This window comes from Salvelinus namaycush, chromosome 6 (genome assembly GCF_016432855.1).
Source record: "Salvelinus namaycush isolate Seneca chromosome 6, SaNama_1.0, whole genome shotgun sequence".
Lineage (NCBI taxonomy): Eukaryota > Metazoa > Chordata > Actinopteri > Salmoniformes > Salmonidae > Salvelinus > Salvelinus namaycush.
The window spans coordinates 40,682,935-40,702,677 of NC_052312.1; the positions used below are offsets into that span (position 1 = coordinate 40,682,935).

A 19,743-nucleotide genomic window follows, 5' to 3' on the forward strand; every position below is an offset into this window, starting at 1 on the left:
AACCTGCCAGAGGCATTAGAACTGGCGATATGCAGAGGAGAGGAATGGGTGTGGGAGTGTGGCGTGCGGCGTGTGGGAGTGCGGCGTTTGGGAGTGTGGCGCGTGGGAGTGCGGCGCGTGGGAGTGTGGCGTGTGGGAGTGCGGCGCGTGGGAGTGCGGCGCGTGGGAGTGCGGCGTTTGGGAGTGCGGCGCGTGGGAGTGCGGCGTGTGGGAGTGCGGCGTTTGGGAGTGCGGCGCGTGGGAGTGCGGCGTGTGGGAGTGCGGCGCGTGGGAGTGCGGCGTGTGGGAGTGCAGCGAGTGTCTGTGTATTTCTAAAGGCCTGAGACAAGCCTGTTGCCATCTATAGAGTCTTAGAGCAGATACAATGACAGAACTAACACACTGCAGCGAGTTGATCGAGAGGAACAGTCAAATTTTACTGTTATGTTGTGTTGGTAAATTTGCTCATGTTTTACCTACGGCTGCCATTACTATAATATCTTTGTCAGAGTTCCACCCGTATCACGTTTCAGCTAACAAGCCTTTTTGTGTGTGCAGCACGCATTCATGTTTTAAATTCATACGTGTGACAAGTAAAGCACTTCATTGGATAGTACATTGACCCTGTAATGCAAAAGTTTCAAAAAACTCTTTGTCAGTATGAGCTAATGTTGATGTGTTCAATGTTACGAAACGGGAATATAATCAATGTTTTCATTTTTGTATCGGTGGCTACAAAGGTTTTTAAATGCTTCAATGTTGCATATTCATGAGATATTACATTCCATTATTTAGCGTTAACATCCAAAAGTCCGCATTTAGTCCAACTGACATTAGTATGTTAATAGATATGGTTGTCGTCTGAATATTTGCATACGGATTAAACTAGAATATAAAAGGTTTGGATATTTTATCTAAATTTGAACATCTAAAAAAGAATATAGAAATTTATATTTGTGTGTTGCTAGTGTGTGTGTGTGTGTGTGTTTGTGTGTGCGTGCGTGAGTGCGTGTGTGTGTGTGTGTGTGTGTGTGTTTGTGCGTGCGCGCGCGTGTGTGTGTGTGTGCGTGCGTGCGTGCGCGTGTGTGTGTGTGTTTGTGCGTGCGTGCGTGCGTGCGCGTGTGTGTGTGTGTGTGTTTGTGCGTGCGTGCGTGCGCGTGTGTGTGTGTGTTTGTGCGTGCGTGCGTGCGTGCGCGTGTGTGTGTGTGTGTGTTTGTGCTTGCGTGCGCGTGTGTGTGTTTGTGTTTGTGCGTGCGTGCGCGTGTGTGTGTGTGTGTGTTTGTGCGTGCGTGCGCGTGTGTGTGTGTGTGTGTGTGTTTGTGCGTGCGTGCGCGTGTGTGTGTGTGTGTGTTTGTGCGTGCGTGCGCGTGTGTGTGTGTGTGTGTGTTTGTGCGTGCGCGTGTGTGTGTGTGTGTGTGTTTGTGCGTGCGTGCGCGTGTGTGTGTGTGTGTGTTTGTGCGTGCGTGCGCGTGTGTGTGTGTGTGTGTTTGTGCGTGCGTGCGTAAGTTCATTACATTTACTAACTTTCAATACAAAGATATAAAAGGGAATAGCTCCTGTTTTCATCCATATAATTAACTTAACACAATGTCACATCCATTGACAAAGGCTTCTATATTATACACACATTCCTCTGCCATCCGTAAAGAACACGTCCGTGCAGATTGACTCTGTAAAAAGAGTCCACGGTAATGTATGGATTGTTGAGCTATAGCTCCGCTCTAGAACACAGAACACACTGCCTGTCGGCCGCAGCACGGAACATTCCAAGATTCCATTTCATGAATCTCAATGACACTGGCTCTACACTGGACCTTTGGAGCTGTCTCATAGAGACTCTGAGAGGTCTGGGCTCTGACTAGATGACAGGGCTATGGAACAGAACAGAACAGAACAGTCACTCCCGGGTCGGCGGTAGCAGCGCAGCACAGCGCGTTCATAATGCTGCGGCTATGGAAACCTTGTCTGATTCATGAACTCCAGGCTTTTGTGGCCTTCCTAATGGCACGCCGGGAGGGCAACAACACAACGCTACGCACACGCAGTAACACAAAGACAGCCGGCCCAGCTTCTCCCATCCAGGGCTGTTCACTAGGAACAGAAAGACCACGGGACCGCTCTATAAGCCCCTTTTATAAGCAACGTAGCGCACAATAGTTGGGGCACCGCTTTCCCCATCCACACACACACTATTCACTTCTTAATATCGCTCATCTGGGCTGAGAGAAAACATTTAAAGGGGAGGGTTTCATCTCCGTTGATTGTCTTGTGCAAGCCTGGGTTATAGAATACAAAGTGAAAAGCAGACGAAAACAATTCGATAAAAAGTGACTTGAATGTGCCTTTCATAGGAAGGAACAATGGCCGCCTCACAATAGGCCTCAGGTTCTTCTCGAGTATTCCAGCCTGGTTCTCATGCCACAAAGAAAATTTGTTGACTTGACTTGAGTTCGGTTGCTGGAATACAATAAATATCCATCTAAGTTCGCCTTGGTAAAAGAGAGAGAGACTTGTGCTTTCCTCCAGTTCCAGGAAGAATTCGTATCACGAGTGTCAGAATGAGATGAAGTAACAAGGAACGGGTTGGGCTGTCTGAACAACGTGATACTGTTAATAAACTGCTATTGTGGTGTGAATACTCAGAACAACAAAACACAAGATTCACCTCATTTCCATTCTCTCCTCCTCTCCTCCCTCCCTTCTGTTCTCTCCTCCCTCTCCTCCTCTCCTCCCTCCCTTCTGTTCTCTCCTCCCTCTCCTCCTCTCCTCCCTCCCTTCTGTTCTCTCCTCCCTCTCCTCCTCTCCTCCCTTCCTTCTCTAATTGGAGATGTAGAGATATTTCTCTCTCTTTACAGGGTCGAAAAACAGCATTTTTCAACCTCTCCTCCTTCACTGTTTAACTCCTTCGTTTTTCCCACAGCAAAAGGGGGATCATCATGAACAATGCAACAATATGCACTTAATGCTAATTTATACAACTAACTAATTACTACCAACTGGTGGAAATCACATATGGAGGTTCCCTCTCTCCCACGCTAGGGCTGTGAACTCAACGGTGTGCGTGTGTGTGTGTATGTGTGTGTGTGTGTGTGTGTGCGTGAGTACATGCATGAGTGTGTGTGCGTGTGCAAGCGTGCATGCGTACGTGCGTATGTGTGTGTGACACTTTGAGACAGCACAGGGGCCTGTGGAGGATTAGCTAGCCCAGGGGATTGACAGACAGATAGAGAGAGAGAGAGAGAGAGAGAGAGAGAGAGAGAGAGAGAGAGAGAGAGAGAGAGACAGAGAGACAGAGAGAGAGAGAGAGAGAGAGAGAGAGAGAGAGAGAGAGAGAGAGAGAGAGAGAGAGAGAGAGAGAGAGAGAAAGAGAGGGGGAGAGAGAGAGAGAGACAGAGAGACAGAGAGACAGAGAGACAGAGAGACAGAGAGACAGAGAGACAGAGAGAGAGAGAAAGAGAGGGGGAGAGAGAGAGAGAGAGAGAGAGAGAGAGAGAGAGAGAGAGAGAGAGAGAGAGAGAGAGAGACTGCTGGGCTCCCTCAAGTTCTCAAGGCCCCTTTCTTTCTTTCATTTTCTTTTCTATCTCCTCCTTTCTTGTTCTCTTCTTCTTCATCGGGGAATGTATCCGCCCTTCCTATTGTCCGCCATTCAAGTGTCTGGATGCGTGAGTGAGCTCCTACCAGTGTGTGCTAGTGTGGCACAATGGCCCTGGCTAAGTGCTGTCCTATAAAATGCCCCACTGGCTCTTAAAGCGAGCTGGAGTTTTTTTGTTCGTCACCATGAAAATGAATGTGCTCTGTGACATACAATAGTGTTTGATATTTTCAGTATGGAGACACATGCTGCCAGTGGAGACCCCTAGCTCTGTCTACAGCCCCACAGATCATAAAGCTGCCGTTACACCTGACCTGGGACCTGCCCTTAAGACATCCTGGATGGCCTGAACCCAGAGCAGCACCAGAGAGAGGCTCCTTACCTCTCTGAAAGTATGGTTTCACCATCTGACTACAGCTTTACAGTCAACATGTATAATACAGCTTACATAGACAACAGTTGAGATGTATAGATTACCAGCCTATTCAAACTACCAGTCTAATCTTCTATTAGTCAATATCAAGCATTCAGAGAGAGGCAAAGGGGGACCAGAGTGGCCCTGACCATGAATTCACCCTGAGCATGACTCAGAGAGGGACAGGAAAGGCAGAAAGACAGAGAGAATGAGAGAATCAGAGTGAGTTGCCAGGGTAGAGGGAGAGAGAGGGGGAGAAAGAAGCAGAGTGAGAGAGTGGGGGGGGTGCAGAGAGAGGGAGAGAGAGAGACAGAGAGAGAGGGAGACAGAAATGTGTGGGGACAAAGAGGAAGGGGGACAGAGAGAGGGAGACAGAGAGAGAGAGAAAGAGAGAGAGAGAGAGAGAGAGAGAGAGAGATAGATAGAGAGAGAGAGAGAGGAGGAGACAAAGAGGAAGGGAGCGAGAGGGGTACTGGTGAGTTGCCAGGGCAGAGGCAGTATCACTCTAGGGGCTGAGAGGAACATCTGTGCCCCAAATACTGCAGCTAGTTTCCTCTATGATCTGGTTCTATCTTGTATTCTCACTCGCTATACAACAGTGGCGTGTGTGCTACCTAAGCGAGGTGTGTGTTACTATAGGTTAAACGTACAGTCCAGTAGAGGCAGGGGAGGGTTAACTTCAGCCAACAGTGGCGGTCCCTGGCTCCCTGTGTGTGTGTGTATCCAGCCCCAGCGCTGTCCCTTCTGAGCCCAGACCTGGCCCTCCTCTCACCCCTGCGCCCTCCGTGCTGCTCTCTGCTCTGCTCTCATTATTAGTCCTAATCACACACACATTCACTCCAGCACGGAATCACACACACACACACACATGCCAGCATGACCCCCCCCCCCCTCAACTCCTCTTCACACTCTTCCAACTCTCTACGCAACATCTGACACAATTTAAAACCAGCATTACCACGCAGCGGTGTGTGTCTCGGGGGTAACAGGTCGGCAGTATAGGTAGACAGGAGAGTAATGTGTTGTGTGTGAGAGCGGTGTAACATCACAAAGTCGATAAGGGAGCTCTATGGCTAGTCATTTATTAAAGGCCAACAGCTCTAGTCCTGCTTGGGCTCTCTCTGGCAGTGGCTCAGCCAGCTGGGCTGCTCAGTGCTCTCTCTGTCCCCCTTCCTCCCTCTCTCTCTCTCACACACACACACACACACACACACACACACACACACACACACACACACACACACACACACACACACACACACACACACACACACACACACACACACACACACACACACACAGGGGAGATGAGGCAGTCTGTACTGACCCAGTATCTTACACACACACCAGCGTGTCTCTGCACCACGCCACATTTATCTAGCCACTAAGTAGAGCAGCACTGGTCCCACTGATAAAAACTATGTCTTTGTAACTTCTGCCTCAACCCTGGACCAGTGTGTGTGTGTGTGACACTGGTTTTACATAAGGCGAGTGTCTAAGAGAACATGGCTAGTGTCTAGCTCAAGGCCTGGTTATAAAAAGCCAGCATCTCTCTCTCTCTCCTCTTCTCTTTTCACCTTTCTAGTCCTGTTTTTCGGGTGTTTATTGTTTTCTGACCCATTTCATCTCTTTAGTCCTTCTCTCACATCCCTTTCTTCACAGCACATGTGCCGGGGTGAGTGTGTGTATGAGTGTGAGTGTGAGTGTGTGCTAACATGTGTTTGTTTGCAAGCCTGTGTGTGTGTGTACGTGCGCCCATGCGTATGTGTGCGTGTGTGCTCGCCCGCGTCCCTGTGTGCGTGTGCCATTGATCCAGCTGGAGGCAGGCAGTGTGTGAAAGGGGGAGTGCAGCAGTATTAATACAGGCCTTTCATAATGATTAAAGCCTTCATTAATGTTTCATCCCAACCTGCCGTTTGCCGCTAATGGGCTTTGTGGAGAACACAACAAAACAATGGGCAGCCGGGAGAGAGAGAGAGAGAGAGAGAGACAGAGAGAGAGAGAGAGAGAGAGAAGGATGGAATGGATTTTTATATAGTAGGGTCTCTCTCTCTCTCTCTCTCTCTCTCTCTCTCTCTCTCTCCACTCTCGCTCTTCATCTCCCCCCTTTTCTTTCCTCCCCTCTTTCTGCCTTTCTGTTCTGGCTGTTTTGTGTGTGTGTGTGTGTGTCCTCTCGAGGCGCTGAGGCCTTTTGTTAGCATGTTTCATTTTAACGGCAACGGTAGGGGAGATAATGGCACTACCCATTCTGATGTGAAACTGTGGCCCTGCTAAGGGAGTGTGTGAAGCTACCGCTACTGCTTTCAAACTGTGTGCGTGTGTGTATGTCTTGGTTTGTATCTGTACCGCCTGACTCACAGACAGTCAGTCATTATTGGGGTTAAAGCATAGTTAGAGTTATTCTCTACAATAAACCCAATCCAACAACAGGACTCAAAAATGTTCACAGCTCCCACACCGTCTAGCCAAGAGCATTCTCCTCAGAATCTCTCCAAACAACCCTGTTTATTGCCGGTCTTTTCCACCCAACTCAAAACAAGCTTTTTGACATGAACTACTAGCTTGAACAACTCCACATATCAACTGGAACAGCCGTACCTGAGTATAACTGGCAAAACCATACGTCTCTGGGACTCACACAAGCACGAAAACACACACGCCCCCAGCACTGTTTTCTCACTTGTTGGGCCCTCTGTGAAGTGGAACTGGACTGTGGGACTCAGTGCAGAGCCAAAACGGCCACAGGTAGAATGGTGCATTATTTCAACAGCAGAAGAAAATAGAAGCAGAAATTGGAAAATAAACATTAGTCCTAATAATAACCCACAGCCACAATTTGAAGAAATGCAAATGACTTTGTATAGCGCCTGGTGTACTGACTGGTCTACACAGCTCCGTGCAGTGTGGCGGTCTGTTAGATGTACTATAAATAACTTGTACTGTACACACACACACACACACACACACACACAGAGAGAGAGAGAATACCTGACCACTGTGACTGACCTAAACTTAAGGAAAGCTTTGACTATGTACAGACTCAGTGAGCATAGCTTTGCTATTGAGAAAGGACGCCGTAGGCAGACATGGCTCTCTAGAGAAGACAGGCTATGTGCTCACTGCCCACAAAATGAGGTGGAAACTGAGCTGCACTTCCTAACCTCCTGCCCAATGTATGACCATATTAGAGAGACATATTTCCCTCAGATTACACAGATCCACAAAGAATTCGAAAACAAATCCAATTTTGATAAACTCCCATATCTACTAGGTGAAAGTGTGCCATCACAGCAGCAAGATTTGTGACCTGTTGCCACAAGAAAAGGTCAACCAGTGAAGAACAAACACCATTGTAAATACAACCAATATTTATGCTTATTTATTTTCCCTTGTGTACTTTAACCATTTGTACATTGTTACAACACTGTATATATATAATATGACATTTGTAATGTCTTTATTGTTTTGAAACTTCTGTATGTGTAATGTTTACTGTTAATTTTTATTGTTTATTTCACTTTTGTATATTATCTACCTCACTTGCTTTGGCAATGTTAACACGTTTCCCATGCCAATAAAGCCCCTTGAATTGAATTGAATTGAATTGATAGATAGATAGATACTGTAGATAGATAGATAGATAGATAGATAGATAGATAGATAGATAGATAGATAGATAGATAGATAGATAGATAGATAGATAGATAGATAGATAGATAGATATATAGATAGAGAGAGAGAGAGAGAGAGAGAGAGAGAGAGAGAGAGAGAGAGAGAGAGAGAGAGAGAGAGAGAGAGAGAGAGAGAGAGAGACCATTAGACTAAAGTTCTCAATTGGTACAAAATATATAGAGTACTGCACACACTACAATTACTTCGGTTTAAAAATAAGCTCAACTGGACACCATAATGATGCAGTGAATGAACTGAGAGAGAAAGCACGCAGGGCATTTTACGCCATTAAAAAACGAATTCAACTTGAAATACCTATTATAATTTGGCTAAAACTAATTGAATGTGTCATTGAACCAATTGCAATTTATGGCAGCGAGGTGTGGGGTCCACTTGCAAAACAAGATTTCACCAAATAGGACAAACACCCCATTGAAACCCTGCATTCAAAGTTCTGTAAGATTCTCCTACATGTCCAGAGGAAAACTACAAACAATGCATGCAGGGCAGAATTAGGCCAATATCCACTAATAATAAAAACTCAAAAAAGAGCAATCAAGTTTTAGAAACATCTAAAATACAGTGACCCACTCTCATATCATTACCAAGCCCTGCACTGCCAAGAGCTCAGCAAAGAAAAGAGTCCCCTCATCCAGCTGGTCCTGGGGCTGAGTTCACAAACCTGTTCTACTAACACACTGAAGCCTCAGGACCAGAACATCCAATCAATCAGAATAAACCAAATTACAACACAGTCAAAACAAAACTACATTGCTTATTGGGAAACACAAGCACAAGCACAAAGCAAAATGCAGTGCTCTGGCCCAAAATCGACAGTACACCATGGCAAACTATTTGACCATGGTTACTGATCAAAACCTTCGAAAAACCTTGACAAAGTACAGGCTCAGTGAGCACAGCCATGCCATTGAGAAGGGTAGACACAGGAAAACCTGGCTCCCTGTAGAGGAAAGGCTGTGCAACCACTGCACAACAGCAGAACCTGAGACGGAGCTGCATTTCCTGACAAAATGTAAAAAAATATAAAACAATTAGAGAGTGTCATTTCCCCAAATTTGAAAAACCTTATTCAAGGTTTCAAAGACCTCTCTGATGGGAGTAGGCTACCAGTCCTGTTGGGGGAGGACGCAGAGAGCTGTGGGTTGGCAGCGCACTACATTGCTGCCTGCCATAAGTTGAGGGACAGTGTCTGACAGACCAATCAACCTGCACATGTCCTCTACTGTATGTTTATTGTTATTGTTCAATGTATGGTTATGTTGACACTTGGTTATTGTTGTTACTGTTGTCCCGTTGACAATTTTGATTCTAATTATTCATATTGTAAATATCCAAAGTAAGCTTTGGCAATATGTACATTGTTACGTCATGCCAATAAAGCACATTTAATTGAATTGAATTGATAGAGATAGATAGAGAGAGAGACAGATAGAGCTGTATATATATATACATAATATGACATTTGTAATGTCTTTATTCTTTTGGAACTTCTGTGAGTGTAATGTTTACTGTCCATTTTATTGTTTATTTCACTTTTGTATATTATCTTCCTCACTTGCTTTGGCAATGTTAACATACGTTTCCCATGCCAATAAAGCCCCTTGAATTGAATGGAATTGAACTGATAGAGAGATAGAGAGCAATGGAGAGAGAGATAGCTAGATAGAGATATAGAGAGATAGAGATAGAGAGATATAGATAGAGAGAGAGAAAGAGAGAGAGAGAGAGAGAGAGAGAGAGAGAGAGGGGGAGAGAGAGAGAGAGATAGCGAGAGATAGCGATATAGCGAGAGAGAGAGAGATAGAGGGAGAGATATAGCAAGAGATAGCGATAGAGAGAGAGATAGAGAGAGAGATAGAGATAGAGATAGAGATAGAGATAGATAGATAGATAGATAGATAGATAGATAGATAGATAGATAGATAGATAGATAGATAGATAGATAGATAGATAGATAGATAGATAGATAGATAGATAGATAGATAGATAGATATTTGTATAATATCTACCTCACTTGCTTTGGCAATGTTAACACATGTTTCCCATGCCAATAAAGCCCCTTGAATTGAATTGAATTGAATTGAATAGATAGATAGATAGATAGATAGATAGATAGATAGATAGATAGATAGATAGATAGATAGATAGATAGATAGATAGATAGATAGAGAGAGAGATAGATAGAAATAGATAAAGCGCGAGAGAGAGCGATAAAGAGATAGAGATAGCTAGAGAGATAGAGAGAGATAAAGAGATATAGAGGTAGAGATAGAGAGAGAAAGATAGAGAGAGAGAGAGAGAGAGAGAGAGAGAGAGAGAGAGAGTGTGAGAGAGAGAGAGAGAGAGAGAGAGAGAGAGAGAGAGAGAGAGAGAGAGAGAGAGAGAGAGAGAGAGAGAAAGAGAGAGAGAGAGATAGATAGAGCAGTAAAAGCCTGATGGTTCAAGTACTATCAGCTTGTAATAAAAATGCAAAGTGGTTGATAAACAATGGCTCTGGACAGCTGATGCTGTCTGCTCTGAAACAAAGGGCTGACTCTCTCTGTCACACACACACACACACACACACACACACACACACACACACACACACACACACACACACACACACACACACACACACACACACACACACACACACACACACACACACACACACACACCCTGTCGCCAGGCTCGTTACAGAATGTGTTCGTTAGGATGGAGCAAGTGAGGGAGGGAGGCCTGGCACTATCACTTGCTACAAAAGGCTAAAGTGAGAGACAAAACGAAAGACAGAGAACGAGAGAGAGAAACATAGAGAGATCGTGAAAGATAGATAGCGAGAGATAGCGTGAGAGAGAGAGAGCATAGGTGTGTGTGTGTGTGTGTGTGTGTGTGTGTGTGTGTGTGTGTGTGTGTGTGTGTGTGTGTGTGTGTGTGTGTGTGTGTGTGTGTGTGTGTGTGTGTGTGTGTGTGTGTGTGTGTACAGTACATGTTATTTTGGTATTTTGGAACTTTTGTAAGTGTAATGTTTACTGTTAATTTTTTATTGTTTATTTCACTAAGTGTTTATTATCTATTTCACTTGCTTTGGCAATGCAAACATTTGTTTCCCATGCCAATAAAGCCCTTACATTGAAATTGAAATTGAGTGATAGAGAAAGAGAGAGAGAGAGAGTGATAGAGAGAGAGTGATAGAGAGAGAGTGATAGAGAGAGAGAGTGATAGAGAGAGAGAGTGATAGAGAGAGAGAGTGATAGAGAGAGAGAGAGAGTGATAGAGAGATAGTGATAGAGAGAGATAGTGATTGATAGTGATAGAGTGATAGAACAAGAGGGAGATAGTGATAGAGAGTGATAGAGAGATAGTGATAGAGAGAGAGTAATAGAGAGAGAGAGAGAGAGAGAGAGTGATAGAGAGAGAGTAATAGAAAGATAGTGATAGAGAGAGATAGGGATTGATAGTGATAGAGAGTGATAGAGCGAGAGGGAGATAGTGATAGAGAGTGATAGAGAGAGATAGTGATAGAGTGAGAGAGATAGCGATAGAGAGTGATATGAAGAAAAGAGAAAGCAATACAGAACAGTACATCTTTGTACATGGTGACTGACCTTCTGGTTCATTTTTGATGAGCTCCTCCATCTTCCTCTGTTTCAGTGTGTCCACCACGTCAGCCAGGCTGCCCTTACGTCTCTCTGGGGTCCCCAGCGCTGCGGCCCCTGAACCACCCTCCTCCACCTGCTGCTTACTGCCTGGAGAATTAGAGGAGTTGTGCTGGGGGTAGGGGCTCAGAGACCAATGCTTACTGCCATCCTGGTCCTGCAGAGAGAGAGGGATAGGGGAGAGGAAGTATGAGTACTTGTATTAAAGTATTAAAGGCCCAGTGCAGTCAAAAACATGATTTTACTGTGTTTTATATACATTTCCACACTATGAGGTTGGAATAATACTGTGAAATTGTGAAAATTATGATAATACCCTTTTAGTGTAAGAGATTTTTTTGGTGGGATGGAGTTTTGGCCTGCCTGGTGATGTCACCAGTTAGACCAATAAGAAATAGAGTTCCAAACCTCTCTGCCAAAAACAGCTAGTATTCCATTTTCCCCTCCTCACTCAGGCCTCACTCCCAGAAAGTCCTCGCAAAATTCTTGCTTGAGAAGTTGTTTGCTAAGAAGCTATTCTTGTTTCTTTTTGACCATTTTAATTTAAATCAATCAAACTAAGGTACTTAATTGTTACCCAGAAATGATTTGATATTGAGATAAAAATGGCTGAGTTGGACCTTTAATAATATTCCATTAATTAGCGTTTGAATTCAGCTCATTGCTGATGTTTGTGGCAAAAGTAGAGAAGTGTAGGGGGACGAGGAAAGGAGAAAGGAGAAAGAAGGGAAGAGAGTAAGGAAGAAAGGAAATCCAGACAAGATAGAAGTGTAAACTCAGAGATCCGTATGGAGGAGAGGAAGACTACAGTAACTGGCATCCTCCCTCTCATTATCCCTCGTTCTCTCCTTCTTTTAGCTGGCTGTGCTACACTTTCATCGGTGGCCAGCCATCTTAAGTTAGGGCACTCACTCTCTGTTGGATCCTAAGGAATCTGCCACTGACTTGGAGGTGGTTAACAGAGGAAAGACATAAAACAGACATGATTTCACTCAGGCTGTTAGGAGAGAGGTACTGTAATGTCAGTCAAAGACTAAACAGTTTCACTTTGAAAGAGATCCAATAAGCATTCCTGCTCGTCCAAATGTCTCACTTGCAAGTTTTCTCCGTGAAAGAGCTGATTTGTGACAATAAACTTAAGTTGCATCGCCATCACAGAAATGTCCAGCAAACTTACTCACAACAACCAGAAACTTACAGCAAGATTTACATCAAAGAACCTTCTGGAATCATAACCTTTGATTCGACCAACTCCACTGTCCTCGCGGGGTCTCAGCTAAATGAACTGTGGTGACGGCCTTGTCATGGTCAGCTTTGTGACGGCACACACACTTCAGCTGCCAACTTGAACTAGCAGACACACACTTACACTACATCACACTGCACGCACCGACACACACACACAACACAACACAGTAAAACCGGTGGTATGAGATAGTAGGAACAGATTAGTCAAAGATTAACCCTGATTTACAGATGGACTATTGACCTGAAAATACCTGACTTGTTTTGTAATTAAACTTTACAAAACATCTCCCTGCTCTGGTTTTCCACAAAGAGAAGAGTTTAGGGTTTAGATGCTTAGAGCAGCAACACCCGCTGTGTGTGTGTGTGTGTGTGTGTGTGTGTGTGTGTGTGTGCGTGCGTGCGTGCGTGCGTGCGTGCGTGCGTGCGTGCGTGCGTGCGTGTGCGTGCGTGCGTGAGTGCGTGTGTGCGTGCATGGGTGTGTGTGACAGGTGTGTGTGTGTGTGGTAGACTGACTCCTTGGGATAATGAGTTTATCCCAAGGAGAAGACAGAGGACTGGGAGCGCTCTGCCTAACTCACACCTTCAGGAGGTACACCATTGTTTTACACACACACACACACACACACACACACACACACACACACACACACACACACACACACACACACACACACACACACACACACACACACACACACACACACACACACACACACACACACACACACACACACCCTGCTATCGATATCGCTCTGTAAATGATATCTCTACATGCCTGTTGATCATGCGGTGAGCAGATGAGGTACTAGTATTGAACTTGTTTCCTGGTGGAGGTACAGTAGTTTCCTGATTAATATCGCTGCCAAATACTGTAACTGTCTACTATGAACTGTACCATCCTCAACAGATCATTCAGCAGTCTGAAGTCAGTTGGTTTCACCTTGTAATATTAATACGGCTTTCATTGTCAACGAACCGGCACGTTATAGCAGAGAGACGAGCAAAGTCCAGAAGGGAACAGATTCTCACCTGGGAAAGTGCTGTCACTTCCCCCGGCTCCTCCTAGAGACTGTGTACATGTACACTCACTCACACCCCTCCCAGAGAGGAAGTCAACACATTCAATAATTCACTCACAAATGGGTTTTAGGGACGTGAATGAACGGTAGTGGATAGCCGAAGCAATAAGTGAAATTCAATAGGTGAGACATGTCACCAGGATCCTTGGTAACGGTAAAGTATAATAGTGATAGTTCTGTGTTTTTGTCTCATGATCTCCACGTTTCTAATGAGGTGGCCAGCTAGTCTGCTGATCACTGAACAGAACTGTTAACTCTACCCTTCATATTTCTCTGTCTCCCCCCCACCTCTCTCTCTCTCTCTCTCTCTCTCTCTCTCTCTCTCTCCCTCAGAGAGAGAGAGGGAGAGGGGAGAGAGAGAGAGAGAGGAGAATGGCAGTCGTTTTCCATCGGTTGTGACTGGATCTGCACACATTAGTGAAGCATGGCATCTCCACCAGCCCAGTCACACCTGTCACATCTCATTAATTTAATCCACCGCATACTTAGCGAAGCAGCACTCTATATTTCTAGAAAAGATGTCTTGAAAACAAAACAAACAGAAAAGAGAGCGAGATGGAGGGATGGAGGGGAGGAGAACTCTCGGATCTCTTTGCCTCCCTTCTTCAAATCTGCACAGATGTCATGTTGAGACGGCCACAATGAGGGTCATTTCGTAATCGAAGAGAATTAACACACGATTCATCTTCAAAGTCGGCTACATTTGGACATTATTTCTGTGCGAAGCAGAGAGCAGATACTGTCATCCACATATCAGCAACTTAAATGGCTTATATTCTCCCTCCATATTATAATCCACACGCCATGCAGCATATTTACTCATGCTATTCAAGTAGCCTGCAGAAGATTACAACAAACAGCAAGTCCAACTCAGGAATCAGCCTGACAACCTGTCATACAGAGACCTGATTGTATTTGTGTGTGTGTGTGTGTGTGTGCACACGCTAGAGAGAGCATGTTTTAATAATATAAATGTATTTATAAATACTGTAAATGTTAGTCTTTGTCTTTAAGAGTGTGTGTATGCATATTTGTCTGTGTCTGTGTGTGTCTATGTGTGTATGCATGTCTGTGTATGCTTGGCTGGTGTTTAAGTATGTTTGTGTGAGTGCCAGTATGTTTGTAGCATGCGCCAGTGAGTGTGAGTCTATGTATTTGATGTGGCAGGCTGACAGTGTGGGTGGTTCTGCTGCCTTTAGTTTGCAGATGTCAATTCTCTTCCGAACGGCTGTAACAAAGTGAAACTGCGCCTCTCTCCTTCTCTCGCGCTCCTTCTCTCTCCCCGTTCTTTATCCCTTTAGTGCCTCTGCATGGGAACAGAATTAAACAACTGTTGTTTTCTTAAGCTCATCTGTGAGGAGAGGCAGATTTAAAAACACACTCTTGCCAAAAAAATGCAAAATTCTATTTTTTCCTTCCGCCAGCACAGCTGCTCATGTTCCCTCTCTCTTTTTATTCCTCCGTCTTCCTCTTCCCTCCTTTATTCTCTCCGTTGCCCTCCAGGAGAAACCTACCCATTTACCTTAGAGGGTCTCTGTTTCTTTCTTTTTCTCTCTCTGTTTCCGTCCCTCTCTCTCTCTCTGTCCCTCTGTCCCTCAGTCTTTCCCTTTCCCTCTATCTTCCTCTCTCTGGGTACATCTGAGCACACACACCCCTCCACCCTGTGTGGGTTTGAAGCAGAGCAGAGCAACACTAACAGTAGCAATTGAGGGGGTGCAATTCCCTGCCATGTCTCCAAGTTGGGAAGGTGTATGTGTTTAATGTGTGGTGCCGTGGTGTCGACAATTAAGGCATGGCCAATCTGGCAGTGGGAGTCACAGGAGGCACCTGAAGCACACACGCACGCACGCACGCACACTCACGCACGCACGCACGCACGCACGCACACACGCACGCACACTCACGCACGCACGCACGCACGCACGCACGCACGCACGCACGCACGCACGCACGCACGCACACTCACGCACGCACGCACGCACGCACACTCGCACACACACTCGCACACACACACACACACACACACACACACACACACACACACACACACACACACACACACACACACACACACACACACACACACACACACACACACACACACACACACACACACACACACACACAGGCTACAGGGATGTAAGTGCTCGCTCCTGGAGGTGACGCAGACACTTAGTCGCTGGTCTTAAGCCAGCGCTGCCACACACACACACATACACGCGCGCGCGCACACGCACACACACACACATACAAACACATACACACAAACACTGCTCAAACAATCCCAATCCCTTTAGCGCGGGGCTAAACACACACCTCGTCTGCTCTCTGACTCTAAGCCTGCAGTGGCATCCACACACACCGGTTGGCATACTCACAGCCTAACCCTACCCCCCACTCTTTACCCCACCTCCCATTTTATCTCAGCTTGGAGGACAAATACTCACCTCACATAACCTAAAAATACTTCTCCATCTCCCATCCCATCCACACACTGCAGTTCCAAACTTCTTCTTATTTCATCTAATATTGCATATTTTACAATTTCACAATAATAATCATAACTTTAAAAAAAATCATTATATTAAAATGCAATAATAAAAATAATATTTCTATGATCAATTTTGTTTTTATATCATTGCACAAAATGGTTGACATATTACAGTTCAATTTACCTAAACAGAAATGTGCAGCTTTATTTTGTATATTTTAAATAACAGTTTATTAAATCAATGCATGCCAATATTTTATAGAGGCCCTTAATTGTCCACAAGCAAGCATGTGTTAATTCATTATGACAGCACTGGCAGGAGAAACTAAGTGTGACCACTGCGTTTGGTTTAAGACTGCTTGGTGTGCTGCTTCAAATCTGTCAAAATCCATACGAAAAAAATCGAATCGAAGGCAGGCGGAGAATTTGGACCTGAAATAAGCAGATGAATATTGTTGTTGCTGTTTTTGCCTTTCATGAGCGCGCGGCAGGACCTCATTAAATGAACAAAAGGTACAGTAATTAACACCTATCCATTACCACCTGTCTGTGAAACCCTTCCCACACTAACAAAATTCAGCTGTTTGATTAGGCTACTAACCGTAAAACCCAGGGGAAGAAGTGGATACATTTTTTTTTTTAAAGGCCCTTCATTTACTGCTACAAACACACACGGGGAAAAAACAACTTTTTTTAACTGCACCTCCTCTCCTCTCAACTCGGAGTAGCAGTTTGGAGAGATGAAGAGGTCAGTTTGTTGGGGAGCGCGCCTCGCTGCCGTGTTAATTTACCATGACAAGATAAAGCACGGTAATCTCCTGGCGGATGCTGCCTCTACAGCCGCCACTACCCGGCGATGAGCGCAGTCCATTTCCTCTCCCATATCACTTTATACAATTGCCGTGACAAAGCCCCTCCGAGCCGCACCGTGTAAAGCTCTCTCTCTCTCAACTCTTCTGCCAGTCAGCGCAGAGCGGATTGAGAGGGTAAAGCCGTAGCAAAATTGTACATTTTACACATGCCAAGCCTTGCCGTTTGCGCTAAATCCACCCTGTCCAGGAGACGGCTCGGTCGCGCTTTAAAAATCCACATCAAATATTATGCGGTCGCACCACTCCTCAGTCTCCTTTTTACTGTTCCATTTCTGGTGTCAGTCAACCAACTGGCTCAAGTCGCATCTCATGTATAGGGGAATTTATAGTGTTGATAAACGTATGGAAGTTGGAGATTATATTTGTAGCATAGGCCTAAATAATGATAATAATAATGATAAAAGGAAATATAATTAATACTTGAATTATTAATTAATACGTGATTCATCACACTTAAAACAATAATCATTACTAAACTTTTTCAAATTTCACACCAATACCTGTTCTAACAACTGAGTTAAAAAATACCTTCCACTAGTATCTTAACATTACCAAGATTATAACATATAGTCTCCCAAACATCAGGTTAAATACCTACTGTCAACAGTATGCCATGATAAAGTCTCCCAAACATCAGGTCCAGTACCTACTGTCAACAGTATGCCATGATAAAGTCTCCCAAACATCAGGTCCAGTACCTACTGTCAACAGCATGCCATGATAAAGTCTCCCAAACATCAGGTCCAGTACCTACTGTCAACAGCATGCCATGATAAAGTCTCCCAAACATCAGGTCCAGTACCTACTGTCAACAGTATGCCATGATAAAGTCTCCCAAACATCAGGTCCAGTACTTACTGTCAACAGTATGCCATGATAAAGTCTCCCAAACATCAGGTCCAGTACCTACTGTCAACAGTATGCCATGATAAAGTCTCCCAAACATCAGGTCCAGTACCTACTGTCAACAGTATGCCATGATAAAGTCTCCCAAACATCAGGTCCAGTACCTACTGTCAACAGCATGCCATGATAAAGTCTCCCAAACATCAGGTCCAGTACCTACTGTCAACAGCATGCCATGATAAAGTCTCCCAAACATCAGGTCCAGTACCTACTGTTAACAGCATGCCATGATAAAGTCTCCCAAACATCAGGTCCAGTACCTACTGTCAACAGTATGCCATGATAAAGTCTCCCAAACATCAGGTCCAGTACCTACTGTCAACAGTATGCCATGATAAAGTCTCCCAAACATCAGGTCAAATATCTACTGTCAACAGCATGCCATGATAAAGTCTCCCAAACATCAGGTCCAGTACCTACTGTCAACAGTATGCCATGATAAAGTCTCCCAAACATCAGGTCCAGTACCTACTGTCAACAGTATGCCATGATAAAGTCTCCCAAACATCAGGTCCAGTAGCTACTGTCAACAGCATGCCATGATAAAGTCTCCCAAACATCAGGTCCAGTACCTACTGTCAACAGTATGCCATGATAAAGTCTCCCAAACATCAGGTCCAGTACCTACTGTCAACAGCATGCCATGATAAAGTCTCCCAAACATCAGGTCCAGTACTTACTGTCAACAGTATGCCATGATAAAGTCTCCCAAACATCAGGTCCAGTACCTACTGTCAACAGCATGCCATGATAAAGTCTCCCAAACATCAGGTCCAGTACCTACTGTCAACAGCATGCCATGATAAAGTCTCCCAAACATCAGGTCCAGTACCTACTGTCAACAGTATGCCATGATAAAGTCTCCCAAACATCAGGTCCAGTACCTACTGTCAACAGTATGCCATGATAAAGTCTCCCAAACATCAGGTCCAGTACCTACTGTCAACAGTATGCCATGATAAAGTCTCCCAAACATCAGGTCCAATACCTACTGTCAACAGTATGCCATGATAAAGTCTCCCAAACATCAGGTCCAGTACCTACTGTCAACAGTATGCCATGATAAAGTCTCCCAAACATCAGGTCCAGTACCTACTGTCAACAGCATGCCATGATAAAGTCTCCCAAACATCAGGTCCAGTACCTACTGTCAACAGCATGCCATGATAAAGTCTCCCAAACATCAGGTCCAGTACCTACTGTCAACAGTATGCCATGATAAAGTCTCCCAAACATCAGGTCCAGTACCTACTGTCAACAGTATGCCATGATAAAGTCTCCCAAACATCAGGTCCAGTACCTACTGTCAACAGTATGCCATGATAAAGTCTCCCAAACATCAGGTCCAATACCTACTGTCAACAGTATGCCATGATAAAGTCTCCCAAACATCAGGTCCAGTACCTACTGTCAACAGTATGCCATGATAAAGTCTCCCAAACATCAGGTCCAATACCTACTGTCAACAGCATGCCATGATAAAGTCTCCCAAACATCAGGTCCAGTACCTACTGTCAACAGCATGCCATGATAAAGTCTCCCAAACATCAGGTCCAGTACCTACTGTCAACAGTATGCCATGATAAAGTCTCCCAAACATCAGGTCCAGTACTTACTGTCAACAGTATGCCATGATAAAGTCTCCCAAACATCAGGTCCAGTACCTACTGTCAACAGCATGCCATGATAAAGTCTCCCAAACATCAGGTCCAGTACCTACTGTTAACAGCATGCCATGATAAAGTCTCCCAAACATCAGGTCCAGTACCTACTGTCAACAGTATGCCATGATAAAGTCTCCCAAACATCAGGTCCAGTACCTACTGT

The 19,743-nt window shown here is 44.8% G+C and overlaps 1 protein-coding gene across 1 annotated transcript in view; it reads right to left on the minus strand.

The window, feature by feature from the left end:
• Positions 1–19,743, minus strand: part of LOC120050018 (transcription factor SOX-5-like) — a 48,712-nt gene that overhangs the window by 13,789 nt on the left and 15,180 nt on the right. Inside the window, exon 3 of the mRNA XM_038996602.1 lies at positions 11,270–11,477. Within this exon, the coding sequence (XP_038852530.1) occupies positions 11,270–11,477 (208 nt within the window). The remainder of the gene's footprint in view (positions 1–11,269; positions 11,478–19,743) is intronic.